Genomic DNA, 26,653 nt, shown 5'->3' with positions numbered 1-26,653 from the left:
CTGCCAAACAACCAGTCTCTTCCAGATCTGCCCGACAACCAGTCTCTTCCAGATCTGCCCGACAACCAGTCTCTTCCAGATCTGCCAGACAACCAGTCTCTTCCAGATCTGCCAGACAACCAGTCTCTTCCAGATCTGCCAGACAACCAGAATCTTCCAGTTCCGCCAGCCAGCCAGGATTTACCGGAGCCTACTACCTGTCTGAGCTTCATCTCAGTACTGGGATTCCTCACAGTCCCGGGCTTCCCCTCGGTCCCGGGCTTCCCCTCGGTCCCGGGCATCCCCTCGGTCCCGGGCATCCCCTCTGTTCCGAGCTGCCCCTCTGTCCCGAGCTGCCCCTCTGTCCCGAGCTGCCCCTCTGTCCCGAGCTGCCCCTCTGTCCCGAGCTGCCCCTCTGTTACGAGCGGCTCCTCAGTTATGTGGGGATCTGGGTGAGGACTATTAGGCCATGGTCGGCGGAGAGGGTGGATTATCCCAGGACGCGAAGGGGAGGAACTAGGACATTCATGGAGTGGGGTCCACGTCCCGAGCCGGAACCGCCACCATGGACAGACGCCCACCCGGACCCTCCCTATGCTTTTGAGGTGCGTCCGGGAGTCCGCACCTTAGGGGGGGGTTCTGTCACGCCTTGGTCATTGTATTTTGTGTTTTTGTTATAAGTTTGGGTAGGCCAGGGTGTGACATGGGTTTATATGTTGTGTTTTGTATTGGGGTTTGTATTATTTGGGATTGCGGCTGATTAGGGGTGTGGTATAGGTTTGGCTGCCTGAGGCGGTTCTCAATTAAGAGTCAGGTGTTTCTCGTTGTCTCGGATTGGGAACCGTATTTAGGCAGCTTAGTTTCGCTTTGTTTTTCGTGGGTGATTGTCCTGTCTCTGTGTTGTAGTCACCAGATAGGCTGTAATTAGTTTCACGTTCCGTTTGTTGTTTTGTACTCTCAGTTATTTCATGTATCGCTATTTTCTTTATTAAAGCACATGAGTAACCTACACGCTGCATTTCGGTCCGACTCTCTTTCAACAGACGAACGCCGTTACACTAAGAGCATTGAAGTATGAGGCTCAACTTCCCAACTGTTTTGGTGCCCTGGCTACAACACTGAAACGTGACGCGAACCTGAGCACATCCACAGATACTGTGTGTGACTGTGATAGCAAAGTCACGCGAGACACATTTAGTATGATATGTTATGTTTCGTATGGAATGTATTCATTTGTGGCTGTCCATCACCCAATTCGTATTACATGTTACGAATTTGCAAACGTACAATATGTTACGAATTAGTAAAACGTACAATACGTTACAGTTTCCTTTTGTCCAGGTTTGAGATTGCGTCATCTGTGGCGTTGTTGGGGTGGTATTGCGAATTGGAGTGGGTCTAGGGTTTCCGGCATGATGGTGTTGATGTGAGCCATGACCAGCCTTTCAAAGCATTTCATGGCTACCGACGTGAGTGCTATGGGCTGTAATCATTTAGGCAGGTTACCATCACTTTCTTGGGCAAAGGGACTATGGTGGTCTATTAGACTAATAGACTCAGCCAGGGAGAGGTTGAAAATGTCAGTGAAGAAACTTGCCAGTTGGTCCGTGCATGCTTTGAGTACACGTCCTGGTAATCCATCTGGCCCTGCGGCTTTGTGAATGTTGACCTCTTTAAAGGTCTTGCTCACATCGGCTATGGAGAGCGTGATCACGCAGTCGTCCGGAACATCTAGTGCTCTCATGCATGTTTCAGTGTTGTTTTCCTCGAAGTGAGCATAAACGGCATGGAGCTTGTCTGGTAGGCTTGCGTCACTGGACAGCTCGCGGCTGGGTTTCCCTTTGTAGTGAGTAATAGTTTGCAAGCCCTGAAACATCCGACGAGAATCAGAGACGGTGTCGTAGGATTCAATCTTAGTCTCGTATTGACGCTTTGTTTGATGGTTCGGCGGAGGGCATAGTGCGATATCTTATAAGCGTCCAGATTAGTGTCCCGCTCCTTGAAAGCGGCAACTCTAGCCTTTAGCTCAGTGCGGATGTTGCCTGTAATCCATGGCTTCTGGTTGGGATATGTATGTATGGCCACTGTGGGGACAACACCGTTGATGCACTTCTTGATGAAGCTGGTGACTGAGGTGGTACAGTATACTCCTCAATGCCATTGGATGAATCCCAGAACATATTCCAGTCTGTAATAGCAAAACTGTAGCGTAGCAACCGCGTCATCTGACCACTTCCATATTGAGCAAGTCACTGTACCTCCTGCTTTAGTTTTAGCTTGTAAGCAGGAATCAGGAAGATATAATTATGGGCTAACATGCTAAGTAGTTACAAAGTAGTTAAAAAGTAGTAAGTAGTTGAACAGTTGCTAATCAGCTAAAATGCTGAAGTTGTCCCTGATGAGATTTTGAACTCACAACCTATACGCCCGACCGACCACCCTGCTTTCATTTTTGCCTTAAGTAACCATACCAACATATCATACTAATTTCTAGTGTTCCGGATTTACATTTACTATGTTAGTCTAGTCTATGAGACCAGGCTGTAATCAGACCCGGTGTCATTGGTGACATGCTTCTTTCCAGGCAGCCTTTGAGGCTCCGGAAATCCTAACCTTGCCCATTAGTAGTGAAAATGCTAACCTGACCCAAGATCAGTGTCTAAAGGCCACTTCACCATACTCCAACTTTGAGAGATAAGCACTACAATGGAGTACCCAGAGCCTACAGAATACTTGATAACAACACAGGACAGAAATACTTCTACATGACAGAGGTTACTCTGAATCCTGGATTTCATTGAGAGGTATCAGATATTCTGTTTCTACATTGATAGGACATTATGGATATCAGTATAACATACTGGTCTCAGAATACAATTATAAGGCAATCAAAGTGGCCAAGATTAGGTTTAGTGAATTACATGAACTACAGAGTTGCCTTGATGGTATAACACTTCCATGGACCACCACATAATGAATGCATTTATAGTGTCTTCCCAATACAGGGCGCCTACCACTCAACATGCATGCATGCACATACACACACTTACTCACGCATGCATGCATGCACATACACACACTTACTCACGCATGCATGCATGCACATACACACACTTACTCACGCATGCATGCATGCACATACACACACTTACTCACGCATGCATGCATGCACATACACACACTTACTCACGCATGCATGTATGCACATACACACACTTACTCACGCATGCATGCATGCACACACACACGCACACATTTTTGCAGACCAACTCTAATCTCAATCTGCTGTTTACACTACTAATCCTTTGCACTCCGGATCTATGTCAGCTCGATTTCATCAGATATCCAGGGTGCCTCCCACCAGTGACCTCTCCCCCTTCTCTTGAAATGTAAACTCGTTCACTATTTCCCACAAATCTAAAATCCTTGGGAGTTTTCACCATATTTCTTATACCAGTCATTTACTTTCAAATCAGTGAAGGGATGTGAACAAGTGCACATTTATGAAGTCGTGATAATTAGGACATAGGACATTTTATATGTGCAAGACATATTTACCTCTCAAGGGCAAAAAAAAAGTTCTGTCTACCTATAGATTTAGAAATAAAACTGAATGGACACATAATGGACCTTATCCACAAAGCAGCCGTTATGTTCTGAATCTAGGCTTGAAGGGTAAGAAGAAAAAGTGCTCCAGAAAATAGTGCAGAAATGTTCCTCATGTTCAACCTTTAATTCTGTTATGAAACTGTTATCTACCATATTACACTTTTTTTTCTTATGCTGAACAGTCCCAGCAAAGTCAAGAAAACGTGACTTCACAATGTGACACATGGCAATGCCAAGGGTGAAAAAGTCAGCTTCCATAGCTGAGAAGCTTCTTTGGTTGCAGTTGACCATTAAAGATGTGGGAGTTACATCATTTCTGCAGGCATTGGTGTCGGTCTCTGCCAGCTCAATGTTTGTGGGGGCTTAATTACATTGCGGAAGGCCCCCTCTCCCACTCTGAGGCTGACAGGAGTGTGAATGGATACTGACTGTGTCTGACAGCATCAGTACTGGGGGAAGATCCTGTGGGGTTGACAGAAACGCAAGTCTCAAAACCGGGCCAGAGCTCAGCAATGCCCCCTGCAGGCCTTGTGGAGAATTTGTTTCACAGAGTAGAGTCACTGTTTTGGCAAGCCAACTTGTTGTGTGAAGAGTGACTAGGAGTGGGGTTAAGTTGCTCCTAGACAATGATCTTGGATCAGTTTCACATTCTCTCCATTAATGGTTAAGGCCCGGATTGGGGGAAGGGGATGCTGGTGCTAGATACACTACATGACCAAAGCATGTGGACACCTGCTCGTCGAACATCTCATTCCAAAATCATGGAATGAGATGTTTGACAACCTCCACTTTTCTGGGAAGACTTTCCAGTAGATGCCACACAAACATTAGTGAGGTCGGGCACTGATGTTGGGCGATTAGGCCTGACTCGCAGTTGTCATTCCAATTCATCTCAAAGGTGTTCGATGTGGTTGAGGTCAGGGCTCTGTGCAGACCAGTCAAGTTCTTCCGCACCTATCTTGACAATTTCTGTATGGACCTAGCTTTTGTGCATGAGGGCATTGTCATGTACAGAATTGTCTAGAATGCCTAGTATGCTAGTATGCTGTAGAGATAAGACTTCCTTTCACTTGAACCAAGAGGCCTAGCCCGAACCATGAAAAACAGCCCCAGACCATTATTCCTCGTCCACCAAACTTTACAGTTGCCACTATGCATTCGGCAGGTAGCGTTCTCCTGGCATCCGCCAAACCCAGATGCATCACTCCAGAGAACGCTTTTCCACTGCTCCAGAGTCCAATGTCGGCAAGGTTGACACCACTCCAGCAGACTCTTGGCATTGTGCATGGTGATCTTAGGCTTGTGTGTGGCTGCTCGGCCATGGAAACCCATTTCATGAATCTCCCGACAAACAGTTATTGTGCTGACGTTGCTTCCAGAGGCAGTTTGGAACTCGGTAGTGAGTGTTGCAACCGAGAACATATATAAATATATATATATACATGCTACGCGCTTCAGCACTCGGCCGTTCTGTGAGCTTGTGTGGCCTATCACTTTGCGGCCGAGCCATTGTTGCTCCTAGAAGTGTCCACTTCACAATAACAGCACTTACAGTTGACCGGGGAAGCTCTAGGAGGGAATACATTTGACGAACGGACTTGTTGGAAAGGTGGCATCCTATGACAATGCCACGTTGAAAATCACTGAGCTCTTCAGTAAGGTCATTCTACTGCCAATGTTTGTCTATAGAGATTGCATGAATGTGTGCTTGATTCTATACACCTGTCAACAACAGGTGTGGCTGAAATAGCCAAATCCACTAATTTGAAGGGGTGTCCACAAACTTCTGTATATATAGTGTAAGTACCTAGGGAAAAGTTCACCTGGGATCAATTGACAAAGCTACATTGAGGTTCCTGTCTAGACTCCTAGAGAGTGTTTCAAAATGTAAGCCTGTCAGACCTGTCACTGTTCCATTAATGGCACAATCTATCATTTCCCACAGCCTGACTCTCAACTTTGTTTTGGAAGGTCTAAACTGAAGGATGGGGCTGGGGCGATTTAAACACTTTATTCATAGATAGACTATCAATCATTGCATCCATAGCTCTATGAGATTGGCACAATAGTTTTGAAGCTATACATAGTTTGTGAAAGACAAAAAAACATTGGACTAATACAGCCAGAATTTTGGGGTTGTCACAAGACTGTTCCCACATTTCACTTGTTGACTCATTGATCAGTAGCTGGTGTTGAATTATTTACAGATGATGCAATTGTATTTGACTTGCACAGTAGAGTCTACGCAATAGCCGTTGACATTATTAATGGAATTCCATTTAGAATAAAGATGAAAAAAGGAGATGATAAAACAAGAAACAAAAGTTTTCAAAAGGTCTTCCATACAGCTTTCACCTCTCAGGTCCTTTTTATCATATGTAGGGCTGTTATGATGACCGCCACAATAGCAGTCATGAGTCATGACCGCTGTAAGATTCCACGTGACTGTTGAATCATGGTAACTAGGCTTCTCCAAAACTGCACCCTGATGTCGCCGATGGTCATTAGTAGCCTACCAAACTTGTTAATGGCCAGTCGCTAATGGCCTGGTACTCAGCGCTCTATTGTCCCACTAATCATTCTGACATCAATGCAAATGCCATCGAAAAATCAAATGCCCTGGCATTCAGAGTTTGCGCTAATAGGATCACCAGCGAGAGCTAATATAAAGCAGAGTTTTGATGACCTCTATTAAAAAGAGAGACCCCCCATCTCTACTATATTTATTTCTCAACTTACCTAATATTAAGCACATTGCTTCACGGAACTGGAGTAGCCTACCTGGTTGGCATGAAAATGAACAGGAAACACGTCCTCCATTCGCTCGTGTTATTGACTTGTTTATTGTTTACTCCATGTGTAACTCTGTGTTGTTGTCTGTTCACACTGCTATGCTTTATCTTGGCCAGGTTGCAGTTGTAAATGAGAACTTGTTCTCAACTAGCCTACCTGGTTAAATACATGTCTAAAGACCCGATTACATTGAGAAGTGCTTGTCAAATTGTGAATGAGAGACTGATGAAGTGTGTGCATGCAGCCTGTGCAAGAAACAAAGCAGTGCCCTGCCTTTCATGCAACTTTTTTTCAACATCATCATTAGTCGCATCATGCAGCCTCAGAATGTAGGCCTATTAGATATCAAAACATACAGCCTAAGGTTTGTATCACAACTAAAGTGTACAAATAACTCTAAATGAAGCATATAGGAGGACCTGTTTCAAAGGATCACTTTGTTAACCACTCAACACAGAATAGCCCTATGAAATATTCTGGGAAAAATATCCTTTCTATTTATTTCAGCTATGTTCAATGGTATTCTTCTTACTATAAAATAATGTCACGGAATTTATAAGCAAATCTTGTCTGCTAAATGAACTAGTGTAGCCCACGGCCATTTGGCATAGTCAGATCAGGGCCGAACATAAGGACGACTCAGAATATGCGATTCTGTTCTTCTGAAATAGGCTACATTTTCTTCATATCATGTTTCTTTAGACCTGCCTACAATAAATAATGGATTTATTGTGCTGGTGTAGGCTATATTAAATTTATTTATTAGACTTTTTAAAGTAAAATGTTCCAAAGGTCCACATCAGTGGCTTGTAGGCTTGTAGAGATGCTAAATGTGTTTATGTTAATTAGCGGTAAACTAGTCTACCACATGACAGTTTTCGTCTTGACAAAATTTCATGAACGCCACAGCCCTAATCGTTTCCATTAGATCATGCGTTTCATTCATTAATTTATATAAATTTGCAAATTCATCTTGGACAGTATCAACCTGTTGAATATCTGGCGACTCACTCCACCCTTCCTTGGGTACTTTAGTACGTTTTTCCTTATACCATGCAGTAAAAGGCAATTATGAGCAGATCCCTAGTTCCATCTGCCTCAATGCCACTCCTCTCAAAAATCATTTGACCCCCTCAACAGTCACCCAGGTGAAAGAGCCTGTCAAATCCTGACAGGTCATCTACTGAGGCCGTTCCATTCTGTTGAACAGTGCTGGGCCACTCGAACTGCAGTCACACGGAAGCAGAGCCTTGTCCTTAAGCCTCTGGACAAAGGGAGCATGCTAAGAGAAAGAAATTGAGATTATATCTGAACAACTAAATGGCTGAATCTTTCTCTGCATTCCCTTCAAAGAGTATAATGTTCACAATAGATGCACAGAAGGAAACAGATATCGAGCTTAAGGTAGTATGATATCTGAGAAATGATATAAAAAACATAGCCTACTCTTTGGCAGTACACTAAGCTTTAGTATGACACAGGGGACCCAGCGGCAGTCTGGTAGATCAAGCATGTCTTTATAGACCAATTGCTGCTATTTCTTTTAAGCAGAGCGTTGAGGGAGAAAGACACTTGTACTTCATTAGATGTCCACATGGAGGCACTGGTAGCTCAGTTTTTATGTTTTATAGACAAGTGATCACATTGTGTACTCCAGTTTAGAACCATCTTAAAGGGGCAATCCGCAATTAACAAAGGCCACTCCCCTGCCACTGTTTCGGTAAAAATTTGAGTGATGGGGTTGCAGAAAAGTAACCATTCTCAAATCAGAGCTATGGATACAAGGACCGACCACAAATGAGATCCATATTATAGTTATAACCATGTTTTGAGGCTATACAGTGTTTGTTTACATTTACTCTGTTTACAAACATTGCGCATATTTTAGGTTCTGATTAGGTATGACAGTTGAACTAAGCGCATGAGGCATTTATAAGTTATATTCTTCAAGAATCAGTGTGTATATATAATCAATTGAAAAGTTTTTAAAAAGAAGGTAGCAATCACAGATTTCCCCTTTAAAATGCTGCTATTTTCTCCATATGACTTTCGAGGTTAACAAAGTAAACGACACTTCCTATAGAGCTGAGAAAAATACAAATGTACTGCTGGGGATGGTAGAAGGACACAGCAACAGGACCTTTTGTGTACATGATGATTAACTCTGAGATATCTGAATAGCTTGACCACATGTGAAGTAAATGGAGTGGAAATGTCATCCCAATCACAACCCTCTGCCCACCAATACAACACAAGTAGTACTGTCAACACTTCTGCATTTCCTGGGTCTGTGGTGACAGTACTCAGAGAGGGTGGCAATCACTGTACAATGGCAGCTGCTACTAGTTTACACAAAGCTGACTAACTATCGATTCCACACATGAATGCACATACATAAAACTGCATACTTTCCCTAAAAGGATACAAAGAGGGCAGTGGAGCATAATCATTCATTGAACCACACACACATGCACACACGCATGCACACGCGCATGCACACACAGCGCCACTTAGCCAATTTAATGCAGCAAAAGGAGCCATTCCAGCTCCATTCCAGCTCTACGATTTGAAAGACCTTTCAGGGAGATATCAGAAGCTGTTGCAGACTTCTGTTGTAGAGGGTATACATAAAGAGCTACATGCAAAATGAAAAGCTGATGATTATTTAAAGGCGGAAGGCAAGGGTGAGGCGCTGAGATATTCTAGATTATTCTACCGAGATGTGGCTGCGACTGATTAGAGACTTACCAGCGGGAGATACAGAGGAGGATGCTGGGGCGGACCCCATAGTGTTTTTTTTTCTTCAAATTTTGGTTTAACTTTATTTAAAGGTCAAATATAGATTATCAGCTTAGTGCATATATTCCTGATTCAAAGATACAGTTTGGTCATGGCTAAGGTTGCAAAATCTTGGCAACTTTCCCAAAATTCTCTGGTTTTCCAGAATTCCATGCTTGGAGGATTCTGGATTTCCTGCTTATTCCCTGTTAATTCCAGGAATCTTCCAACCAGGATTTGTGGAAAACCAGGGAATTTTGAGAATGTTAACAGAATTTTGTAACCCTAGCCATACCCACACATACAGTATATTTGCATCAGGCATATATGCACTAAACTGATAGTCACGGCATATAAGCGATATATCAACTGAATTATCAATATTGAATCTGGGGAGCGGTAGATTGCCTGGCTAAAGCAACAGAATCTGGCTGAAACCAGAGGTCTCAAACCCCCAGGGGGAAAACAGTTTGGGATAACCAGTCAGAGCGACCCTAAAAAACACAGTTAACAAGGGACTCAATGAGAGTAAATAAAAACAGGATATCCTGACCAATGTGTGTTAACAGCTCGTGGTCTTTCAGCAACATGCAATGGCAACTAGCAGCTGCAGACACTGCCAGTAGAACTGTCATCAAGGCACCCGGGTAACCTTTTACCTGTCTGTGACATGCCATCCTTCCCAATGGGCAAAAACTGCTTGAATCAACGTGGAAAACGGATTGGATTTCAAAACATAAAGCCAGCTTTTTACCCAACTTTTAACCTAAATCCAATGACATGGTGAAATGTTTAGTTGATTTTTACATGTAATTCATGTTAGTTGACAGGGTTTAGACGGCCATTTTCCTCTGTCACTTGCGAGATAATCATGTTTCTGTTATAATGTATGGTGTCCATAGAAGAACAGTTGCGCTGAGACTGAGGGTGTCCTAAAATGGACACTGTAGGCATGTGACAAGCAACCCATGCAACACACACAAATGCAGAAACTAATTAAGTGGAACATTGTATAAGGTTTTCCATTTTTTTACCGTTTGTAGCATGTGCTGCCAGTTGTCTAAAATATTTGAAATATCCACTTCATAAACGTATTGACACATGTCAATGTCCTGTTAAATGGAGCAGCATGCTTCATTCCACCAAATATAAGACAAAAAAAACAAAAACAAATGTTTTTTTCAAGCAGAATGAACAGTATTTCTTTAGCATGACCATGACGCAAATATTCTGCTCTACAATACTGCTGTCTCAAGGCCAGATACCCAAACCTTTCGTTGAATAATGAAACATGCTCGATAGGTCAATACAAAAAAGAAAAGGGCACAGCTCCCTCTGAAAGGCCATAATAACACTGCTGTGACTGCATCCTATGTTGCACTATACGCAATGAGAGGAAAACTCCATTAGGAGGTCAAAGTGCAACTTCTACTGATGATCCATCATTTTCAAACACACTATAAATTAACCAACGTACATTATGAGTTTGTAGGCAAAAAAATGTTTGTTGTTAAACTAACTGGTCACTGTCTCTCTACTGTACATTCCTCATTCATAAATATCACCTCATCAATTGTATTTACAGATACCATTTGCCTAGATGCACATCCATACCTTGAGACATTTCTGCTTGTCATTTAATTTGGAAATACCAAGGGATATTTTTACAAGCCATTTTCACCTCTATAAGTAATTTGGGTGATAAGTGGCCTGCTCTGTACATCCTGAGCTCCGGTGTGATATTTCCCCTGGGAACCGATATAGGATCAGCTTCCGCTCACCCTATCATTACCTATACCATGAATGGGGAAAATGCTAAACTGACCCAAGATCTATGTCTACAGGCTTCTTCACCCTACTCAATATCCTGAAGGCTGACCTGAAGGTAGCTGACACTGCTGCGGTGTCTCTTCAGTAGCCTCTCGGTCAGGGTCTGCTTCCACTTGCAGATGGTTACCAGCGAGGGCCACTTAAGGTCGGGCGTGCGGCAGGTCCTCAACATATCTATAGACAGACGCTTCTGCAGGAGCCGGGGCCGCAGGCCGTCCATAGGAGGAGGCAGTAAGATAGGAACGCTGCACCTGTGGGTGTCTCCAAGGGGCACATTGTTCACCACCATATAGCTCATCTCGCCTCACTGGTTGTTCCACTTCCAACAGGCAATCCACGTTTACCAGAAAATAAAAATCAGCACACTGGTATGCTGCTCCCAAAGTGTTAAATGAAAAAATGAGGGTCTTCGTACAAACAAGTATTTCACCAAGTGCAATTCAGTATATACGTTTTGCTTCCTTGTTCCCACAACTCACGTTTACCAACCACACCACCTCTCCCGAAATCACAATAAGAAGAGGGGGAGCTGAAATCCCACACCTTAGGTCCTTCCTGGGAGGGAAACAACTTGGTCCGTGCTCCCCAGCTCGCCAGGATCTCTGCTGATCTGTCAATCAAATGGAAAACCTCCTTATGGATGGCTGATAAAAGACAACATTCACTGCGTCTTTATGAGCACTCATCTCACTTTGAAAGACAGCGTCTTTCCTTCCATCAGCTTTCCAACAGCACGTAGAGCAGAGAGGGAATCAGTGCAGGTCAGAGGGGTTGGCTAAGCTTCGCTAGGTGCTCATGCCTCTCTCTCTTGTACCCTGGCATTGGGTGGGCCTATACTGGGATCTTTGCATTCTGGACAGTTGGGCAAAACAGGGCAGGGAAAGCTGCCTGGACACAACTCTTGTGACACATACTCAATATATCTGATTGGGTGAGAGCAGCACACAGGCCACAGAAGTGGATCTGATTGGATTAGTCAAGGGAGGAGCTGAACGGGCCAATGATGTATGTCACAGATAAACATAATTAATGCCAGAGGGAGGCCAAACTAGATTAGAGGCGATCAATGGAGCATGAGAGAGGAGGAGCGCTCCACTCATACCACACACACACACACACATAAAGTTCTCAACACAACACAGCTGCTAACAAGTAAAAACACAACAAAAGGGTAAAACAACAAAGCCTGCCTGGACCGCCAGAAGGCAAATCAAATCTAATTGGAAATTCTTAGAATAGACTGCCATTAACCTTTTCCCTCCATGTGATTGGTGAAATCAGAGGAACCAAGCATACCAGACCCATGGTGCTCTGGTCAAAAGTAGTGCATTAAATAGGGAATAGGGTGCCATTTGGGATGCAGCTGAAATCACGGAGGCTGAGAAAAAATTAGATGAGCAGTAGGAAGCAACTTCATTAATGTGCCCATAATTTCCTTCTGTTCCTCCTGTTCCAAAATGCACACTTGCGTTCTGCATTATCCCGTTCTTTCAAAGCTGATCTTCCAAGAACACCTGAGAGAGCATACAGTCTCGTATGAGAGATTGCAGAGTGCTTAAAATCCGCTATATTTGTTCACGTAACTCGACGTGACCTCTAACCTAAACAGTACACTGCCTCCTCACACAGCATGCGTCAACAAAGCTAGCTTTCATGCTAGCTAGCTACATCTGTTCACATTGTAGCCAATGTAGCAGCATGAGCAACTAGTGCTAGCAATCCAGTGAACAACTATCCCAGAATGGAAATATTTAACTTGAATAACAAGTAAACAACATAATCGATTTTCTCAGTACCTGTTAGTGTTAGTGAATTAAGCTGACACCAACTCATGGCAAATTGCTTGGTCTGCTGCTACATGGTCGTGGACGATTAACAGGCAAGCTTTCATGCACCTTGTGTATTGATACCTAATATTGATAGGCGATATGATGCAATACAATTAGAAGGCCACGATCACTTCATCCTAATGTAAGCTAAATGCATTGGAAACAACACAAACACTGACATATTACAAAGGTGGACATGTTCAATGTAATTATATGCATGCATATCAAACAGGAATATATATATATATATATATATATATATATATATATTACATTAAATGAATACACCATTGTAATATTTTTAATTAATGCCTTTCTCTCTCCTTGCAGGGGATTAGACAGATGAACTGCAGCCCCCAGATGCCCAAGCCTCAAAACCAGCACAGTGGGGAGATAATACCGTGGGGAGAAAGACAATACAGCATAAAGTCAATAGCTAGAATGAACATTTTACCACCCCCAAGCGAGGGATATCATGGAGATGAACATTCAACATTCAGAAGCTTGTCCAATACACAAAGGCACATTTTGTCATGACAGCCGCAGGTTTTTATACACAGGACAGGAGTTTACAGGTTTTTATACACAGGACAGGAGTTTACAGGTTTTTATACACAGGACAGGAGTTTACAGGTTTTTATACACAGGACAGGAGTTTACAGGTTTTTATACACAGGACAGGAGTTTACAGGTTTTTGTTCCATCCCTTCACTTACACCTCATTCAACTAATTGTGGTCTAAATTGAAAACCATGAATATTTGAACATGGTGTTTGTGCTGGGCAGGAATCAAAACTGGGGTTTTGTACCCTGGGGTAGAAATCACCCACGTCTGTATTTAAGAATGAGCTTAATATGTTACAATGAGCCGACAGTTCTGCGTGATTGAGAATAACGTGTGGATCTACTTCTAACGGTGATGTTGCACACTATTGACTAAACTCCTGGGATAGGGTGATTTTACTGGTGGACGGGAGGTTCCCAAGTTCTTTAAATCTGTCTGGGAGATGGTGGGATGTGGTTCAACCTGAGGAGGACAGAGCAGAAACATAAGGCTAAGGGGGGAGAAATTAACGTTGCTGCTCAAATTTCAGTGCTGGTTCAAGTTGCTGAGAATCACGACAACCTTTGTTGATGTGCAATGGTTTTGTAAACAGTTTTGCATATTCATAGCCTTGAAATTTTTTTAACCTTTATTTTACTAGGCAAGTCAGTTAAAGAACAAATTCTTATTTTCACTGACGGCCTAGGAACAGTGGGTCAACTGCCTTGTTCAGGAGCAGAACGACAGATTTGTACCTTGTCAGCTCGGGGATTCGATCTTACAACCTTTCGGGTTACAAATCCAATGCTCTAACCACTAGGCTACGATTTACTTTAAATTGATCATTGTATTTAAAAAAAAAAAATCTTTATATGCAATGGTGAAACAAGGGGGGAAGGGAAAAAGTGACAAGAAGAAAGTTCGCAAACGCTAAGGGAAATAGACACTGCATGCATGTATTGACTGATAATGTAAGCATGCACAAAATAACTTGGCTGGCTGGCAAGCCTAGATTGAACAGAACACAACTAGCTGCATTTCCTACGTTTTAAATCAGATGCTAACATGTTTTGTCCTGACAAGTCAATGCCATGGACTGAAGTGAACGCATCAGTTACCCCTGTCTGTGAAAACAAATAGGAAAGAACTATTTGCTACATTTGTCATTAGCTGACTAGCAAGGTCACCAATTCAGGATTTTAAAAAACAAACAATTGAGACTTCTGATTTTACAATTAGTTTGTTTAACTGTTCATCCCTAAACAGCTGATAACCAGGACGAGATCGCCTGCTAGCTAGCCATCGGATCCGACGAGCTAACGGCCGGTGTTCACTAGCATGCGGTAAATTGCCACATGTCACTTCGGCCACTCAGAGTGGCTTGCTGGTGGGTGTGCTGGCAGCATACAACAGCAGTTTGGTTGTGCATCAACAATTCAGCATAGCAAGTTTGTATGAAGGTCTGGTTATTAAACGGTAAATCCATTTTCCATTTCATGCATTTTTTTCACAGGTAAATAGTCATATGTTCTAAACTGCACTGGTGACAAACAAACTTTGCTGCCTTGTTTCCATTCGTCTACAAGGTTGGGAGAACCTATTCAAGTAGGTAAATATATTTAGAAAATGTTTTTTTTTTTAACGATGAATTATTAGCTATAGTTAGCTAACGCACTTTTGTACATCGCGCTGTAATGTACAATTGACCTTATTTTAGCACCCAAAAAAGCGCAATACTTCCAGGTCAACTGTAATATGATAACCATTGTAAAGCACAATTTCTCCCCTTTCCAGCAAAATCAATGACGTGGGGAAACGTCTTTTTTCACCCGATCTGTCCAACTTATCACCTCTAAAATGTAAATAAAAAACTATAAAGAGTTGATATAATGTGTCATTATACACCTATTTGAAGGTTTGTGTCGAATTTGAATCGGGTTTTTAGGGCAGCGCTAAAGTTATCATCAGAATTAAACAGCGGCTGTCGTGGCTTTTGAGAGTCATGACGGCTTGCAGTGATGACGCAAAAAATGAATACATTCAGTTGTACAATTGACTAGGTATCCCCCCTTACCCTGCACCCTTTCTTGTTTTTAATCTGCGAGAGAAGTGCTACACCTGGTGACACGTCACAATATAACGTACAGCGTCAGAGGGGTCCGTTTTTTAAATTTTTCTTCAATACTATCGGGCCATTACCATGTCAATCAACGCTTGAATAGAAATGTAGTTCACACCCCAGATTTTTGATGCCAACACAGTCACTACAGTCCCATTCGTTTTCATTGCAGTTTGAATGCAGCGGTTGCACAAATTTGTACCGATAGCTAGCTAGCTAACTCAATTAAATATCACCAGCTACCTAACTTCATATTAGCTACAGTAGCTTATCTTGATGTATTTATCATTGTAAAAAAAAAAACTCCAAATGTATTTGTAGGTAGCTAGCTAGCTAACAGCCATGGAGGAGGGTGAAAGGATAGCAGCTACAGCTGTCAAAGAAGGGAGCGTGAATGCCATTATGGATAGGGCAGATGCTTTTGTGCAGATCCAGTCCCTAGAAGTGAGGACAGAGATAATGGTAACATAATATTCCGTGCTGTCTAATTTGAGTATAATGAAGTCTGTTTCTTGTGATGTTTTCTGTCCTTGGTTACAGAAAGCAATGAAAGCCTGTCTGCAGATGAAGAGCAGTGGTTGTCAAACCTGGCCCCGGGGACTCAAAGGGGTGCAATATTTTTGTGTTTACCTTGGCACTACACAAATTATCAACTCATCATCCAGCTTCAAGTGGTATTTATGTATTCATTTGTTATTCTATCCTTGATATGATCCTGCTGTTGTCACATGCACACATGCACATGTGTGTGCACATGCATTTATCTATCAGATGTTATCATTATTTGTTATAAGAGATATTATACTTTAATAATCCACAGTGACCTGGTGACCTAAAAGTGTAATACATGACATTATCTTCCATATTTCTACCTTCCAACTGGAGATTCCTTCAAAACGATTGTCTACAGTTGGGTGACCATTGCCATCTGGGACTGCCTCGTGGGGGAATTTGGGCGTGTGGAGGCTACCTGTGTACCTGCATAACTTCATGAGGATGGACACAAGGACCAGGTGCCAGAGGAGAGTGCCAGAGGAGAGGTCTGCTGCTCTGCAGGATGTTGCCAGGATGAGGGCTAACAACACAACACGGGAAGCAATCCGTGTGCGGGAGATCTTCACCTCCTACTTCTTTCGAAGAGGGTGCTCTTTCCTGGCAACACCATAGACTACAGCATGCACAACCAAAGGATCTGTTAAGAGTCATTCACATTGCAATACGAGTATTTTTCCATTTACTTTGCCACTGTATGTCAACTGAAGTTATTCAATTCCCATTTTCTCTCCCTTTGATTTCTACTTCTCAGGTGAGGGTGCTGTTCAGGTAAGGGTGATGTCTATACAAAAACAAAATAGGCTATATTGAACAATTAGGCACCCTATAACCCACATCTACACACTAGTATCAATCTGATTGATGGATTGTGTTTTGCAGTAAGCAAGCTCAGGTGTATAACTGTGGCTTCTTCCAACTTCAAAGAATAGACAAGAGGACCAATCATGGAGAATAGTAAGACACTTCATTATTTCTATTTATATAACTATGCTATATTGTTTGTCATGTTTCTGTGCATGTTTTTCACCTGGACACCAGGTGAGGCCACACACACCGATTCCTGATGATTATGATGACTGACAGTGTAAGCATGATTAAGCCGTGTTTTTTCACACTTTTATCTCTCTCTCCATCTGTCTCTTGTTTGCAGGTATGTTTTGATGTGAGAGAGAACGCCAACCCCCAGCCGTCATCGCCAAATCACCCGCTCTTAAGATAAACTTCGGGCCAACTGGGGGCCCAAGGCTGGTTAGGAGACACTGCTAGAGACAATATTATGCAATTGTGATGACCTGAGAGAATATGAAGTTTAGTAGCACTGTAATTCATGAATCATATGTTGTCTTCCCTGCTCCTCTGTTCTTACCTCTTTCCCTTTCTGTCTTACACTCTTTGTCACACCTCCCCACCACTTGTTTCCTCTATTTTTATAAGGCACACCAGATATGCGTTTGAAAAACAGATTTATTTATAATATAATATTACAATTATAATATTTATAATGCATGTATTATGTATTTATAACACTTGGATAATGAACTTTCAATAAAGCGTTTCACATTCTCTACTGGTTGAAATTCTCCAAGTCATTAAGGTCATGTTTTGCAGAGGGGTCAAATACTTATTTTCCTCATTAAAATGCAAATCAATTTATAACATTTTTGACATGCGTTTTTCTGGATTTTTTTGTTGTTATTCTGTCTCACTGTTCAAATAAACCTACCATTCAAATTATAGACTGATCATTTCTTTGTCAGTGGACAAGCGTACAAAATCAGCAGGGGATCAAATACTTTTTTCCCTCACTGTATATACTACTTGCATACAAGGCACAATAAAGTTATATATTCTACTGAATCCAAAAAGGCATCGTTGATGCCATTCAGACTGTTTTGAAGTCGAAACAACCGGCTATAATAGCTGAGGTTCATAGCTAGGTTAATAGCTAACTAGCTAATATTGACATGTAACAGTCATTTTCTGCAATTTCCTGGGGATTAATGATTAACTGGTGAACCAATTAAAACCCCTGTTCTGAACTAACATTTATACCAAATATTTTAGGGTCCATACACAGATTGGCTACATAGCTAGTTACACATCCATAGGCATATACAAGTATTTTTATACTCCACTACGTAATAAGCAAGAAAATAGTTAGTTAGCTACGTTACTTCAGTTGCATTGTATGGCAAATATCAGCAAGGTAAGCTTACAAAATTGTACGTTGAATTTGCAGTAGATGCTTTAGCGAGCTCGATACTTTACATCCACTGTTTCACATTACGACAGCCTGGATTGCTGTTTTTCTTAGGAGTCCCTAAAACATTAAACAACACAAACTATAATGTAATACTCATGTCATAACGCCCATAAAAATAGCTAGCTAGCTGGCTGATGTTAGCTAGCTAGCTGGCTGATGTTAGCTCGTCAGCTGGCTGATGTTAGCTCGTCAGCTAGCTTAATAAATAGCGATTTTCATACATTTACTTTATGACCAAAAAAAGGCATACATGTTTTTCTCTTTATTAACTAACATATTCCTCTCAAATGTACGTTTTTGTGGATGATTCATTCTGGCGTTATAATTACTTACATGCAGTGCCTTGCAAAAGTATTCATCCCCCTTGGCGTTTTCCTATTTTGATTCATTAAAATCTGTCATTTCTATTTGGATTTCATGTAATGGACACAAACAAAATAGTCCAAATTGGTGAAGTGAAATGAAAAAAATAACTTGTATCTACAAAAAAAATATAAATAAAAAATGGAAAAGTGGTGAGCACATATGTATTCACCCCCTTTGCTATGAAGCCCCTAAAAAAAGATATGGTGCAACCAATTACCTTCAGAAGTCACATAATTAGTTCAATAAGTCCACCTGTGTGCAATCTAAGTGCCACATGATCGGTCACATGAGCTCAGTATATATATACACCTGTTCTGAATTGTCCCAGAGTTTGCAACACCACTAAGCAAGGGGCACCACCAAGCAAGCGGCACCATGAAGACCAAGGAGCTCTCCAAACACATCAGGGAGAAGTACAGATCAGGGTTGGTTTACAAAAAAATAACAGAAACTTTGAACATCCCACAGAGCACATTCAAATCCATTATTAAGATATGGAAAGAATAATGGCACCACAACAAACCTGCCAAGAGAGGGTCGCCCACCAAAACTCACGGACCAGGCAAGGAGGGCATTAATCAAAGCTCCACAGCGGAGATTGGAGTATCTGTCCATAGGACCACTTTAAGCCATACACTGGGCTGGGCTGGGCTTTAAAGAAGAGTGGCCAGAAAAAAGCCATTGATTAACCAGTTATGCATTAGGGGGCGCTATTAAATCTTTTGGATGAAAAACGTTCCCGTTTTAAACAAGATATTTTGTCACGAAAAGATGCTTGACTATGCATATAATTGACAGCTTTGGAAAGAAAACACTCTGACATTTCCAAATCTGCAAAGATATTATCTGTGAGTGCCACAGAACTGACGCTACAGGCGAAACCAAGATTAAATTTCAAACAGGAAATGCCCCAGATTTTGGAGGCGCTTTGTTCCAATGTCTCCTTATATGGCTGTGAATGCGCAAGGAATGGGCCTACACTTTCTGTCGTTTCCCCAAGGTGTCTGCAGCATTGTGACATATTTGTAGACATATCATTGGAAGATTGACCATAAGAGACTACATTTACCAGGTGTCCGCTCGGTGTCCTCCGTCGAAACTATTGCGTAATCTCCAGGTGTGTGCATGTTTCCATTTTGAAGAGAGGAGAAACTAAACTGCCACGAGTGACTTATCATCGAATAGATATGTGAAAAACACCTTGAGGATTGATTCTAAACAACGTTTGCCATGTTTCTGTCGATATTATGGAGTTAATTTGGAAAAAAGTTCGCGTTTTAATGACTGAATTTTCGGGGGGTTTTCTCAGCCAAACGTGATGAACAAAATGCGATTTCTCCTACACAAATAATATTTTTGGAAAAACTGAACATTTGCTATCTAACTGAGAGTCTCCTCATTGAAAACAACCGAAGTTCTTCAAAGGTAAATGATTTTATTTGAATGCTTTTCTTTTTGTGAAAATGTTGCCTGTTGAATGCTAGGCTTAATGCTATGCTAGCTATCAATACTCTTACACAAATGCTTGTTTTGCTATGGTTGAAAAGCATATTTTGAAAATCTGAGATGACAGTGTTGTTAACAAAAGGCTAAGCTTGAGAGCCAATATATTTATTTCATTTCATTTGCGATTTTCATGAATAGTTAACGTTGCGTTAATGATGCTAATGAGCTTAAGGCTATACTTAAGATCCCGGATACGGGATTGCTCGTCGCAACAGGTTAAAGAAAAAAATAAGCAAACACATTTGGTGTTTGCCAAAAGGCATGTGGTAGAACATATGGAAGAAGGTACTCTGGTCAGATGAGACTAAAATTGAGCTTCTTGGCCATCAAGGAAAGCTCAATGTCTGGTGCAAACCCAACACCTCTCATCACCCCGAGAGCACCATGTTTTTCATAGGCAGGCACTGGGATTCTGGTCAGAATTGAAGGAATGATGGATGGTGCTAAATACAGGGAAATTCTTGAGGGAAATCTGTTTCAGTCTTCCAGAGATTTGAGACTGGGACGGAGGTTCACCTTCCAGCAGGACAATGACCCTAAGCATACTGCTAAAGCAACACTCGAGTGGTTTAAAGGGAAACATTTACATGTCTTGGAATGGCCTAGTCAAAGCCCAGACCTCAATCCAATTGAGAATCTTTGGTATGACTTAAATATTGCTGTACACAAGCAGAACCCATCCAACTTGAAGGAGCTGGAGCAGTTTTGCCTTGAAGAATGGACAAAAACCCTAGTGGGTAGATATGCCTTCAAGTTAAACTGTTAACTTCAGGTTAAACTGTTGTGAAGAAGGCTTTAGTGCGCCCAAGAAAGTTCAGCAAGCACCAGGACTGTTTCCTAAAGTTGATTCAGCAGCGGGATTGGGGCATCACCAGTACAGAGCTTGCTCAGGAATGGCAGCAGGCAGGTGTGAGTGCATCTGCACGCACAGTGACGCAAAGACTTTTGGAGGATGGCCTGGTGTCAAGAAGGGCAGCAAAGAAGCCACTTCTCTCCAGGTAAAAGCTTCTCCCAACCATCCAGGAACAGTTTGGTGACGAACAATGCCTTTTCCAGCATGATGGAGCACCTTGCCATAAGGCAAAAGTGATAACTTAGTGGCTTGGGGAACAAAACATCGATATTTTGGGTCCATGGCCAGGAAACTCCCCAGACCTTAATCCCATTGAGAACTTGTGGTCAATCCTCAAGAGACGGGTGGGCAAACAAAACCCCACACATTCTGACAAACTCCAAGCTTTGATTATGCAAGAATGGGCTACCATCAGTCAGGATGTGGCCCAGAAGTTAATTGACAGCATGCCAGGGCAGATTACAGAGGTCTTGAAAAACAAGGATCAACATTGCAAATATTGACTCTTTGCATCAACTTCATGTAATTGTCGATAAAAGCCTTTGACACTTATGAAGTGCTTGTAATTATACTTCAGTATTCCGAAGTGACATCTGACAAAAATATCTAAAGACACTGAAGCAGCAAACTTTGTGGAAATTAATATTTGTGTCATTCTCAAAACTTCTGGCCACGACTGTACTTTGGAACATATCCATTGTCTCTCTTTTATTATCGCTAAGTCCCTCTACCAAATTCTTTCTCCACTCCCATCCCTCACACTCAATTCCCTCAATCTAGATTTCACCTCATTATTCAAACATACTCTTTCTCTCCCTCTCATGTCTGGGTATTTGTTGATGTTTTTTTATTGATATGTCCCTTTATCGCTGTGGGCTGTGAGAAGCGTGTAGCTCGGGGATTCAGACGAGAGTTCTGATTGTCTGGAAGCTGCCATGCTCTCTCCCTCTCCGCCTCATTGTGGTGGGAGGATTATCAGACTCTGGCCCGGCACCGATAACACAGCCCCCCACATCTACCAACAACCCTGCCCACAGCTGAGCACAGCGCAGCAGAGAGTAAGGGTGAGGATGAGAACCTCAGCATGCTTGGAATACAGAGCAGAGGAGGCTGGCGGGTGGAGATATTGAGGGCGGGCTCATTATAATGGCTGAAATAGAATAAATGGCACGGTGTCAAACACATGGAAACCATGTATTTGATACGAGTTCATCCATTCCATCCATTACAATGAGCCTGTTCTCCTATATCTCCACCCGCCAGCCTCCTCTGCTTTTCCCAAACAGCTACTGGCCTCTAAGCGTGTCTGGCATTTTGTGCTTTATATCTCCCAGCCAGATACTTGAACGCGCTGCTTCATTTATAATATATATGAGTGAGTGAGTGAGTGAGTGAGTGAGTGAGTTTGTATTTTTTTAATCATCACTGTATGTCTAATAAACACATGTCTAATAAATCACTGTGTGTTTATTTAATGAAAATAACTCCAAAATATATGTTTAATCATTTATTTCTCTGAACTTCCTTTGGCCTTTGACATGCTCAGTCTGATTGTGTGGGAGTTATGAAACAGATTTGAAGAGATTTACATACACAGCCCTGATTGGCTGAAAGGATGGTATAGAGCCCACCCCCTTACCCAGATGAACAGTCATTGGTCTATTATAATCAGATCGCATTGTGATGTCATGATGTTGACAATAAGTTCCATCCCACCTGAACAGGCAGAAATTCAATGCATTTTTTTCAACCAACTTACACAAAAATAGCATTATCATAATGTGATATTTCGACCTCAGTTTGAAAATAACATAAAGAAACAGGTAAATCACATTTTTAACTGCACTGCCCCTTAAAAAACTTTGCTTTGAGCTTTTTCATAAATTAATGTCTGAAAAACAACAGCACAATTACAGCCTCAATCACCATTCAGGCTCAATTCGGAATATAATGGAACCTAATCATATGGCCAACAACAGAGAGAGCTCTTGTGGTGTTCGAGTGGGCTCCGCTAATAAACAAAGTGATCTCGATGAGATGTTCAAAGCATTGCACCGCCCAGACATATCCACATCAGTGCCAGCTGCCTCGGCAGAGGTGGGCCAATGAAACAAAAATTACATTCAATAACAGTCTGAATGAACCAAATAAGGGCTCTGCAGTAGCTTTCTCTTTCCCTTAAGTAGCTTTCTGATGCCTCTTATGCCCATGTTGTTCTACCATTCGGCAGCTGTGTGCTAAATTGATCCTCGCAAAGCCCTTTGAAATAAAGAAAAGTTTGCAGAGCACAGCTGTGGAGACGTTTGATAATGTGGCCTTTGGAGGGACCGCCTGCCAGCCTGCCTTTTGAAGTGGAGAGTGCAGATAGCCCCTGATGGCTGCTGAAGGTAGGAGCCACCTTCCTCTTCCCATATAAATCTAAACAGACATGTTAACAAGTACTGCAGTGTGGCCTAGGCTTGGTGTAGGGCCGTAGCCTCAGACAGATATATCTACAGGGTCAGCATGAGTTTGAATCTGGCCTACTGCTCTTTGACACAACATCTCAATATCTTTCCCACGTATTATCTTCTAGAATTTCAAGAAAATCTTTAAAGAACCTACAATATTTTTTAAAGAGTTAACAGTGCCTGTGTCTCCCTACGTTGATGTAATAGCAAAGCCTTGTTCGACCAGCTGACAGTGAACAGTAATTCAAATCGTAATTGTCTCTATTAAGGCCATAATACCCATAATCAAAGCCCTTCATATTTTTATTTTAACAGACGCTCTTATACAGAGCAACTAGGGTCAAGTGCCTTGCTCATGGGCATATTAACATATTTTCCCCCTACTCAACTCGGGGGATTCGAACCAGCAACCTTTTGTTTACTGGTCCAATGCTCTTAACCGCTGGGCTACCTGCCGCCCCAAAAATGACATCAGTTTGAAGTACTGTACAAACAAACCAATGAGCAGACCAATTCTCTGGACACTTAGCAGATTTCTTGGTATTCACTGTGCATGTCAAGAAGAATACGCCCCAAACACAGAATAGAATAAAATAGCTGATGTTATGCGCATCTACAAATGCATTTGGATCTTACGGACAGTTCATGAGCTATGAAAACACAACCAACCAATATATCATCCAGTGACAAGCTTAAACCATTTCCCCTTGTTTTGACTTTGGACTTGCTCATTATGCTGTGCTCTATCCATTATAGTTAAAACTCAAATTACTGCTACGGAAGATACCCAGTGGTCTCAGTGCACAGTATCAACTATTAGGCTTATCTGTAACACCCATTTTCCTCACTCTCCAAGCCTGGGTAATCTGTGTTAATCTCCAGGAACCCTTGAGATTCAAAGCCTAACAGTAGAGCAAGGATAATAATGTTGGTTATACAGCCAATTTACACAATAGCATTACCGCTAATGCCAAGGACCAATTCAGTGTAAGTCAGCTTATGGGACTGAACAGTGCTTACAGCTGCTTTCATTAAAACGATATAACTGCTCGTTTAAGTTGCCATGCCTAGGCATAAAGGTCAAAAGCCAACGGAGATATCATTAAATATTGATTGGTGCCAGGCAATCAGAAATGCAGTTCTGTCTAGTACTTTGTCTCTAGTTGGGTGCTCTTTCTCTTTGGTATGCTGGCAGTCTTCCAGGGTCCTGAATCTATTGGCTCTCTGGCCTCACCTTGCTGGTACCTGTCAGGTAATAATTAATAATGCGGGTGTATGCTAATAAGATTGGTGACCAGGCCGGCAAGGCTTTTTATAAACTGACAAAATGTCTCCTAAATTGGCCGCACTCTGATGGAGAGATGAGGTCCCACGGGAATAGTTTGGCATTTGTCATTTCAGCCCGGGTGGCAGGTAGAAGGATTTAGCTGTCAAGAGGTGCCTAAAATCATGACGCCCCACAACTACTTCACCCGTCTCTCCCTCTCCAGGTTCACCATCTGGCAGTCCGACAAAAGAATCTGTGTTAGTGCCAACTCCAAAGTTTGGTGGAGGAGGAATAATGGTCTGGGACTGTTTTTCATGGTTCGGCCTTGGCCTCTTAGTTCCAGAGAAGGGAAATCGTAGCGCTACAGCATACAATGACATTCTAAACAATTCTGTGCTTCTAACTTTGTAGCAACAGTTTGGGGAAGGCCCTTTCCTGTTTCAGCATGACAATGCCCCCGTGCACAAAGCGAGGTCCATACAAAAATGGTTTACCAAGATTGGTGTGTAAGGACTTGACTGGCCTGCACAGAGCCCTGACCTCTAACCCATCAAACACTTTTGGGATGAATTGGAATGCCGATTGCAAACAAGGCCTCATCAGCAAAGTGGGAGGCAAACTCTATATTAATAACCATGATTTTAGAATGAGATGTTCGATGAGCAGGCCTCCAAATACTTTTGGTCATGTATCTTTTCAATAACCAAAAATATAGTATTAGAAGCTGGTGTACTAAGCCCGAAAGTAAAAGACGCAAAAACAAAACTTATATGCACGAGAAGCATATAAATAGAGCACATTGAACAGATTTACCACTTCTTAGACTTGCTTCAATGAGAATGATAGATCAATAACTCACATTTCTATGTAAATTTGGTTAGGTCGCCCAAAAATGTACACATTGCAGATTTAATTTTAAAAGCAATTGTCATTCTGCTAACAGATTTATGGTGACGTATGTGGCATAGGTTTTCATGAAATGTCATTATATGTTGAGCTCTAAAAGTCATATACAGTATGAAACCCTTTAGGCATTATGATAAACCATTCAAGTTAAGTGTCACCGCACATTCTAGTGTAAGTACTCTTTCGTGCTATTGAGCTGCCACACTAAGTGATGTTACAGAGAACAGTACAAGAGCAATTTAAGTTTGTATGGTTTCAAGTATCTAAAAGTCAATATTAAGGTCTTTCTGGGACAGTTCATGCTCTCCTTCAATTGGAAGCATTGTCTGAGCCTCTCCAAAGTACATCAAAGGAAATGATTTACTTTGGCGCTAATGCCTTTCTTAAAGACTGTACAACCACATCGGAGCACAGGGAAATTAAGATTTCGAGACTTGTTTAAATAGCAAAGCTAAAGCTGAAATAGGCTCATGATGCAATGGGGATCTATTGAGACTAACCAGTGGGCAAAACCCCATTCTGTTAGAAATAGAGAATGGCTCCAGAGACACCATGGAGTAAAGTTCAATTAGTTGATTCCTTTAAAATGTCGACTTTGATACACTACATGACCAAAAGTTTGTGGACACCAGCTCGCCGAATATCTCATTCCAAAATCATGGGCATTAATATAAAGTTGGTCCCCACATTGCTGCTATAACAGCCTCCACTCTTCTGGGAAGGCGTTCCACTTGATGTTGGAACATTGCTGCGGGAACATGCTTCCATTCCGCCACAAGAGTATTAGTGAGGTCGGGCACTGATGTTGGGTAATTAGGCCTGGCTCACGGTGTTTCAATTCATCCCAAAGGTGTTCGATGGGGTTGAGATCAGGGCTCTGTGCAGGATCTGTGTGCGGCAGCCCTGCCCTTTAGCTGTGTTCTCTGTGTGTGTGTGTGTTTGTTACAAGTTGCACAGCCTTTTTTAGTTAAGATGTGCAAATATTCATTTCTAGTTGAATATGAGA

The 26,653-nt window shown here is 42.0% G+C and overlaps 1 protein-coding gene across 22 annotated transcripts in view; it reads right to left on the bottom strand.

The window, feature by feature from the left end:
* Positions 1-26,653, bottom strand: part of dlg2 (discs, large homolog 2 (Drosophila)) — a 367,048-nt gene that overhangs the window by 100,927 nt on the left and 239,468 nt on the right. Inside the window, exon 1 of one of the 22 annotated variants that reach the window (XM_029627178.2) lies at positions 11,039-11,790. The exons of the other annotated variants lie outside the window; for them this stretch is intronic. Coding sequence (XP_029483038.2) covers positions 11,039-11,287 — 249 coding nt within the window. The 5' untranslated portion in view covers positions 11,288-11,790. Of the gene's footprint in view, positions 1-11,038; positions 11,791-26,653 lie in introns of those variants that run through there. 22 annotated transcript variants of the gene reach the window in all.

The sequence above is a fragment of the Oncorhynchus nerka genome, linkage group LG22, assembly GCF_034236695.1.
Source record: "Oncorhynchus nerka isolate Pitt River linkage group LG22, Oner_Uvic_2.0, whole genome shotgun sequence".
Lineage (NCBI taxonomy): Eukaryota > Metazoa > Chordata > Actinopteri > Salmoniformes > Salmonidae > Oncorhynchus > Oncorhynchus nerka.
This window is presented reverse-complemented; position numbering and strand designations above follow the sequence as displayed.